This window comes from Egretta garzetta, unplaced genomic scaffold (genome assembly GCF_000687185.1).
Source record: "Egretta garzetta isolate BGI_Z169 unplaced genomic scaffold, ASM68718v1 scaffold377, whole genome shotgun sequence".
NCBI classification, from domain to species: Eukaryota; Metazoa; Chordata; class Aves; order Pelecaniformes; family Ardeidae; genus Egretta; species Egretta garzetta.
The window spans coordinates 739261-747256 of NW_009260339.1; the positions used below are offsets into that span (position 1 = coordinate 739261).

Below are 7996 nucleotides of genomic sequence, written 5' to 3' on the forward strand. Positions count from 1 at the left end.
GAGGGAGATACCACAGCTCTCTCCAGAGAGCCAAGCACCACTGCTCAGATGCTAACAACAGTTCCTAACCTCCCTGCAGCAGTGACCTTCTCTGCCCTCAGGGCCCTGGACACTCATCCCTTATACATGTGGAATTTAGGTGACCTGTGATAGACTCCTGGCATTATTCTGTTCAGTGTGTGTCACAGTAATCATCAATCTAGAAACTTGGAACTTGAGTTGAGCCCTAATATTAGAACTGACTTTGGTACTAACAAAGCACCAGGCCAAGGGCTAAACTATGGGCTTTATTTTCCATGGTAGCTTATGTAAAATCTGCAAGTTGTTTCACAGCACCTTGTTATAGCTGGCACTTCCCCATCTATTTTGAGAGCTTTATCACAGAATCACAGAATCGTAAGGGTTGGAAGGGACCTCAGGAGATCATCTAGTCCAACCCCCCTGCTAAAGCAGGCTCTCCTAGAGCATTCTACACAGGACTTCATCCAGGCGGGCCTTGAGTATCTCCAGAGAAGGAGACTCCACAACCTCCCTGGGCAGCCTGTTCCAGTGCTCTGTCACCCTCGAAGTAAAGAAGTTTTTCCTCATATTCAACTGAAACCTCTTATGTTTCAGTTTGCACCCATTGCCCCTAGTCCTGTCGCTGGACACCACTGCAAACAGACTGCTTCCATCCTCATGACTTCCGCCCTTAAGATATTTGTATGTGTTGATAAGGTCCCCTCTCAGTCTTCTCTTCTTCAGGCTGAACAAGCCCAACTCTCTCAGCCTTTCCTCGTAGGGGGGGTGCTCCAGTCCCTTTATCATCCTAGTTGCTCTCCTCTGGACTCTTTCTAGGAGTTCCTCATCTTTCTTGAACTGGGGAGCCCAGAACTGGACACAGTACTCCAGGTGGGGGCTCACCAGGGCAGAGTAGAGGGGGAGGATAACCTCCCTCGACCTGCTGGCCACACTCCTCTTAATACACCCCAGGATACCATTGGCCTTCTTGGCAACAAGGGCACACTGCTGGCTCATGGTCAGCTTGTCGTCCACCAGGACTCCCAGGTCCCTCTCAGCAGAGCTGCTTTCCAGCAGGTCAGCCCCCAGCCTGTACTGGTGCATGGGGTTTGACCTCCCCAGGTGCAGCACTTGGCACTTGCCCTTGTACATTGATTGATGGCAAAAAGCCTTTTCCTTTAATTCTGGAGGGGCAGCGACACTGACTTTACCGCTCTTTGCTCCTCAGCTAGTGACGCTTTCTCAGTTGTTGCACAAACAGTCAGGCACACAGTTAATCAAGTCAAACTTTATTCCTGTGAATTCCTATACCAACAGATAAAGTTCTGAGCTGAACCACTGATACATGTGTACACCTTCAGCAGCTGTGAATGAAAAAATTACTGCTTACATAAACTTCAAAAGGTAAACTCTCAAACTGCATGTCTTCTTTCAGCCACCACCTTCTTGCTGTAGGTTCAGTTCTAAATATCCTGCTTCACTTGAAGCTTCAACTTTTGTATTAAAAACTGCAACCATCAGCTTTAAAAAATGAAAGCAAAGACAAATCTATGAAATAGATTGAAGTATTATGCTGATGGGGAATCAGTCCTCACCTTTTCATACAAATATACTATTTCTCTTGGGTAGACAAGAGAAAAGAGGGGAAAGTCTAACTACTCTTAAAGCCTCACCCTTGTACCTGAATTATTTAAACATTTAGCATAATGCCTTTTAAAGTACTGACAATGCATAGTATTACTGCCCCTAGGGTACCGGTCAATCAAGGTAAACTCTTGCAACAGATGATACTGAAAATTCTTCAGCCCTGCCCTGCTTGTAACTGCTTTTTCTCAGGGGTATATGAAAGGGAGATGAACAGTTCCTGCTGTGTGGGAAGGCTGGGGGAAGCAGGAAGAGTTTGTGGAATTGCAGCAACCACCCTTCATCAGAGGCTGTGACAGTGCAGTGGAGTAGCCAGTTTAAGTGCACACTGGCTCTGCTGCTGCAGGCAGCAGGTACTGAGATGCTTTCAATGACACCTGAAGCTGCGTTTCCTGTTTCTGAGGTCTGAAATGGAAGCTGTAGCGTACAAAACTGAGCCGTTCCAGCTGTGACTGTTGTCAGTCACTCACGAGTTGTGGTTGCTGTGACAAGGTGCTAATCATTACGTAGCTCTGATGATCTTGGATGTTGCATGCAGGCAATATCCCTCTGTACAACTCCAGGCCTGAGCCATGAATTGCACTGCTCTAAGCCCTGCTTTGCCTTCTGCCAGGGTAGGCAGGAGCTGCTCCCTGCAAGGCAGAGCACGCTTGTTTAAAGAACATCCTACTTCAAGAATAGAAGTGGCATCTAGAAATAGGTCTTATTGCACCAATTTGGGATAATACTGACTAACTGCATGTTTAATCAAGTAATGTGACCAAGCAGGCATGCCCTCCAGGCCTGAAGGTGATATGAACTACCCAGTCACATGAGCTTTTTCCATTCAGCTGAGGAGACACAGCAAGCAGCAGGACTCCAGCCCAAGTAAGTAAAAGCACTACAGCACATGAGACTGTGGTGTCAGTTGTCGTTAAGAACTCGGTTCTGGCTTTCTGCTCCCCTTCAGCTTCCTGTCCTTCAAGCAGACTCATTCATGTCAAGGTGACTCAAACAGGAGCCTGCACGAAGTTACAATTCTGCGGTCTGAGCCAACAGCTATTTCCAGCAGTCCCCCTTAGGTTAAATGTTTAATTGAGCGGTGCTTAGTATCCTCTAGCACCTCTTGGAAGGATTTAGAAAATAATGAAGTGTTGCCACCCACTTGTTACAAACTTTGCACAGACTCCTTAAACCCAGTAACTACATGTTTTATCTCAAATGCAGGCACATCTCAGCTCATACAGGGTAGGGGGTGGGCTTTCATGAGCCCATACATGAATCAGACCCCAATTGCCATGGCCTTGGAAAGCCACAGAGCAGAAGGGAGCTGGAGGACAGGCATCTAGCTGAGGGATACACACCAGTCAGTCATACTCAGCAAGATTAGACAGGACTGGTTATTTTGAGTCAGACGCTTGCCAGCAACAACTGGGAAAAAGTTCACCACCACGGCACACATTTTAAATCAGTGCTTTGCCTTAACCAAATCACAGCCTGCTGCTGCATGTTACATTAAACCCAACAATTCAACGTAACCCTTTTTAGCACCACTGCCACTCACAAGTGTATTTTCTTAACCTGTAAAGTACCTAGTGCAGAGTCGGCAAGATGGAGATAGTTCTGCTGGTCCAATTCAAAGCAGCATGTACACATCTCTATAAAATCACCTGAATTTAAAAGTTTAAAAATCCTAAAGTGGAGTTGAGTTCCTAAAATTAGGTCACTGATTTGGCCCTGCTCAGACCATGATGTGATCTACAGGTTTTTGATCCTTTATTTAAATGATCCTTTAACAACCTTTTGTTCTCTGTCTGCTAGAAGGTATCAGTAAGAATCTATTTGTTTCATCATAAGTTTCCGGCTGTACTCGTAGGCAAGGAACAGCGCCCCATTGGCCAGGAATGCTCGGATCATAGTTGGCTTTAGTCCAGAATACAAGGCAAGTACACCTGGAAATGAAATCAGAGCCAGTTAGCAATCTAAACCTCCCCTGGCACAACTTGAGGCCACTTCTTGTCCTGTCACCCATTACCTGGAAGAAGAGACCAACACCCACCTCACCACAACCTCCTTTCAGGTAGTTGTAGAGAGTGGTTGAATCATAGAATGGTTTAGGGTGGAAAAGACCTTAAAAGATCTTTAAAGATCTAGACTTGTACTATGAGTTTAGCCATTGAAGTTGCTTACGTTATAGAAGCTTATCTCAGGTATGAGACAGTCTTCAGAAGACTTGGTCACCTGAGGATACAGTTCACAGCAGCTGTACCACAGCTGGCCAAGGGGACAGAAAGAGCAGCAGGACTGTGTTGGAGCTGTGTCCCAAGACAGACTCCTACCCTGATGAGTATCTTCCCTAGTAAGGGGGCCAGGATTCTTGTCTGCTGCCACACATACTCTAACACCATCTTCTGAAATGCCTGGTGCAGGCCTTCTTAAAAGTTGAGACACTGAGGCAGATGCCCCAAGCTGCCAGGCTAGATAGGACTGGTTTATCAACAGCCCTCAGCCAGCCAGGTATTGACTTCTAGAGGTGAAAAAAAAACTCTGTAAAGAACTTCACTGGTTCCTTCAATTTTCCTGTATAGGTTTGGTCACAGTTAACGGGGCTCATTCCTTTATCTGCTTTTAATGCACACTGAGCTTTTTTTAGCTTCACGTGAACTGTCTCCTGACCCAAGAGGCACAGCAGATGCAGCAGGTCTCAATTTCGAGATTCCACGCTTCCCAGACTACATGAGGCATCAATTTTTCTGTTTGTTAGAAACAGTTATTGTCTGTGTCTAACACATTATCAGTGGAGTAGATTTCTTAAGCAATTTTGGTATTGGAGGGTAGAGATTTCAATCTGCAGCCCTACAGATTCAGTAGATACACTGCATACTCACCTTCAGTTCTCACAACAGTTACAAATGTTCCCATGAAGCCTGTCTGTTTTCCAGCCATTGAAAGAACCTGAATTCTAGATTTGACACAGTCCACAGGATACACAGCAATCCACAGACAGCTGCCTCCAAAACCTCCACTCAGTAGCAAAGGAATGGGACCTAAAGTTAAGAAATAAGCTTTTATGCACACCACAAAAATATTCACCAACATAAATATCACATTATTTGATCTACAGAAGTCAAAGAGAACACAGAGGAACCTGCTTATGACAGAAGAGCAGTTTCTGCTCCCCCCCAGACATTTAAGTTAATTTTAAGCCACTGGTAAGTTGCAAGACTAACCAGAAGCTCAAAGGTTGTAAGGAGTGTCTCTTAGATTATTGGCCATGCTAAAAAAGCGTAACTCAGAATTCTGTTTTGACTGCATTAACTACATTAACTCTACTCCTTTCACACTTGTAGTCACTTCCCAATGCTAATGACAAAATGATTTAGAGTAACATCACATAGTGTCACTAATCACCTGTACTTATTGGTACAATGAAGTTACTTTGTGATCAGTCATTTTTCATGATGCAACCTCATTTTGTGTTTCAGATCAGATGCTTATAAACATCTTGCAACAGCAAAGACCAAAATGCATGCAGCTGAAATCCTAACTCCCAGCAAGACAAAGTATAATTGTGCAGTCTTACAACAGGAGACAAGCAACCTTTATTCTGACATCTCCTTGGTTTTTTTCATGTCTAATTTTCAATCTCAGTGTTCTCTTACTATCATTGCAATCACAGCTAATGGTCAGCACACATTTCAGCACGCACTTGAACATACAGTTCAAGATGTCAAAAATTGCTCTAAACAGCCGCTGAAATGAAATAGTTCAGACTTGTGTTACACTGTAGAGTCAGATATTTGAGTAGCTTTGTAATATTACTGTTAGGTCGCTGTATTTATTCTCCATCTACAATACATCCTGCTCCATCAGAAAGTGGTCGCTTCAATAATTCATTACTATTACACACCAAATGCAGACATCCATATTCTGTATGTCCAGCTTCCTTTGTTTTACACTAATAATGCATAGCAGTTGTAAAATATGTGTATCTCCCTCCCTTACGTCCCCCATGACAGCACACTTGCTATAATCCACCTGGAAAAAGGGGCACCATACCTAATTCATCTTTTGATCTCCCAGAGGCAAAGAACGTCCGGCTCAGTTCATATCCTCCAAAGAAGAAGAAATAGCCTGGGACTTCCCGCAGCAAAGTGCTTGACAGGCCACGGTAAAATCCAAGGGGACCATCCTTTTGAATAACACCCTTCACTACTGACCAAACTGTACTGATAGAGAGGTTGATCCAGTTAGTGATGCTTAACAGCCAGATAATAAGAAGGTTACAGAACAATAAGCAACTGCAGCTACCATTAAGGGTTAGATCTATCGTGTAGATAACAGGACTCAAGTAAGACTTAAAACAAGCTCCTGCCAGGAGCCCTTTGCTGCCATCCACATTTACTAGTCCCTGAAAGATCTCCAGGCTCTGACCCACCCAGCCACAACTCATCTCTGGTTAACAGTGCACTACAGATGTGATGCTGAGCCAATGCAGAATTAAAAACAATAAGTGCCCATAAAAGGGTATCAGAGATACTAGGCAGGGTGTATACTTACTTGTGTCCCTGGATTATCTTTCCTGACAACTGCATTTCGTGCATGGCCTGCAGCCGGCACTTCACCAGCTCTGTGGGACAGAGGACAAGGGTGGCAAAGGCAGAGGCAAAGGATCCCGCAGCAGCATTCTGCAGATCACTGCAAGAGAGAAACTGCAGAAGGTATTTGGGCACTGACCTTCAGTGCCGCAGAGCCACTGCACCAGCAAGCAACTTCCTGAACCTGTACTCTAAGTATCAAAAAAACCTGATGGACAGTCTTGGGGAAAAAGAGTCTCAAAGGAAAAGAGCAGTTACTTGAACTAGGGAGATGAAAAACGTAGCTCAACCCGTTCTCATATACAACTCATACATCTTTTTGACACCTGAGAAGATATATTGCAACCTTTACCCTTCCTGCTATACTTTAGTGATTGCAGCAGAATAAACACTATCAACTCTTCCTCTTCTTCGCTTTTATAAAAATTTCCATAGACTTGTTTTACTGGGCAACTTTTGGATACTAGTTACTTCCTCTAAGAGGACAGGAGCAATAGTCACCTCATATAGACGTCAGCGCTCTCAAATTCACCTTACCAGTATTAATACAGGTTTTCAGTGGAAGATGCTAGAAATCTGAAACGAAGGCACAACAGACCACTATAATCTTTCTATGGATGTGCTGCCATGAATGCAACCTTGTGGATCCGGGATAGTGAGGAGACAAACATAAGCCACACCACTGAATGGGACAGCACTGTAATCTGCATTGACTCACAGTATTCCAAAACTGGGAGTTGCTTTGTGGTGGTATTACACACATCGCAAAGTCTGGGCTGCAAAACTGCCAGGACTCAAAAGGCTGGTACTCTAGAATAGCCCTGCTTTATGATACACTTTAAACGGGCTCCTACAGACATCGGTGTGTTGGACAGGATCTGCACAATAGCACAGAACAAGTGGAGCTTCTCTCTTCTTTCAGAACCTGGGGAGTCAGCACAGTGGAGACTCACCTCACTGCTGCACAGAAATTCCTTCCATAAAAGGGAGATGTTTGCCCTGCGCCCAGCAGTTTTATACACCTACAGTGTCAGAGATGAAAGCTACAACTTTTCACCTTACAGAAGCATCATGGAACCAAAGTTGTGACATGAAGCAAAGCTTGTGATATGTTCAGATATGGTAGTGACAAGAACTGTCAAGAGCGGAAGAATTCAGTGACTGGCTGCAGAGCGGCGACTGAATAATATGCAGTAAATAAACAGCAACATTGATTGCACAACCCTCTTGCAGCACACAAAGCTTGGGTTAACAGGGCTCCGAGGTGCAACCCAATAAAGCTCAAGACAAAGGAAAGCAGAGTTAAAAATACAGTATGTGGTTGAGCCCTGCAGTCATTAAGCTAGGAGCTAGAGCAAAGCAATAAGGTTACACATTAGGATAAGAAAATATGGAAGAGGTGCCTTAAAACTATCCACTGAAGGGTGCACAAGATCCTTTCTCCTTCAGGGGAGAAAAAACCCCAGACTTGAAAAGAATTCTGACACATGTATATAAAGGACTAGATTTAGCCATAATTCAGATCTTTTTTACTTGTGCCTGTTGATGTTTAATTCTACATACAAAAATTCAACTACACGAACTGTTTAGGCTTTGGTCTTTAATACAGCAAACCTCACTGCAGAAGTGATAATGCTTGAATCCTGTTCAAGTCCCCTCTCAACTCAAAATGCCTAATTCAGTATTTTTTCTGGGTGGGAGAGTTTTGGTCACACAGCACAGGAGCAAGAATCCTCTACGCTTACACTGCTGCTTCTTCTATAAAAGGCATTTAT

The 7996-nt window shown here is 44.2% G+C and overlaps 1 protein-coding gene across 1 annotated transcript in view; it reads right to left on the bottom strand.

The window, feature by feature from the left end:
- Window positions 1–1336: 1336 nt before the first annotated feature.
- Window positions 1337–7996, bottom strand: part of SLC25A15 (solute carrier family 25 member 15) — a 15882-nt gene continuing 9222 nt past the window's right edge. Inside the window, exons 5-8 of the mRNA XM_009642621.2 lie at window positions 6184–6321; window positions 5683–5852; window positions 4512–4670; window positions 1337–3575 (exon numbers count right to left, since the gene is read on the bottom strand). Coding sequence (XP_009640916.1) covers window positions 3451–3575; window positions 4512–4670; window positions 5683–5852; window positions 6184–6321 — 592 coding nt within the window. The 3' untranslated portion in view covers window positions 1337–3450. The remainder of the gene's footprint in view (window positions 3576–4511; window positions 4671–5682; window positions 5853–6183; window positions 6322–7996) is intronic.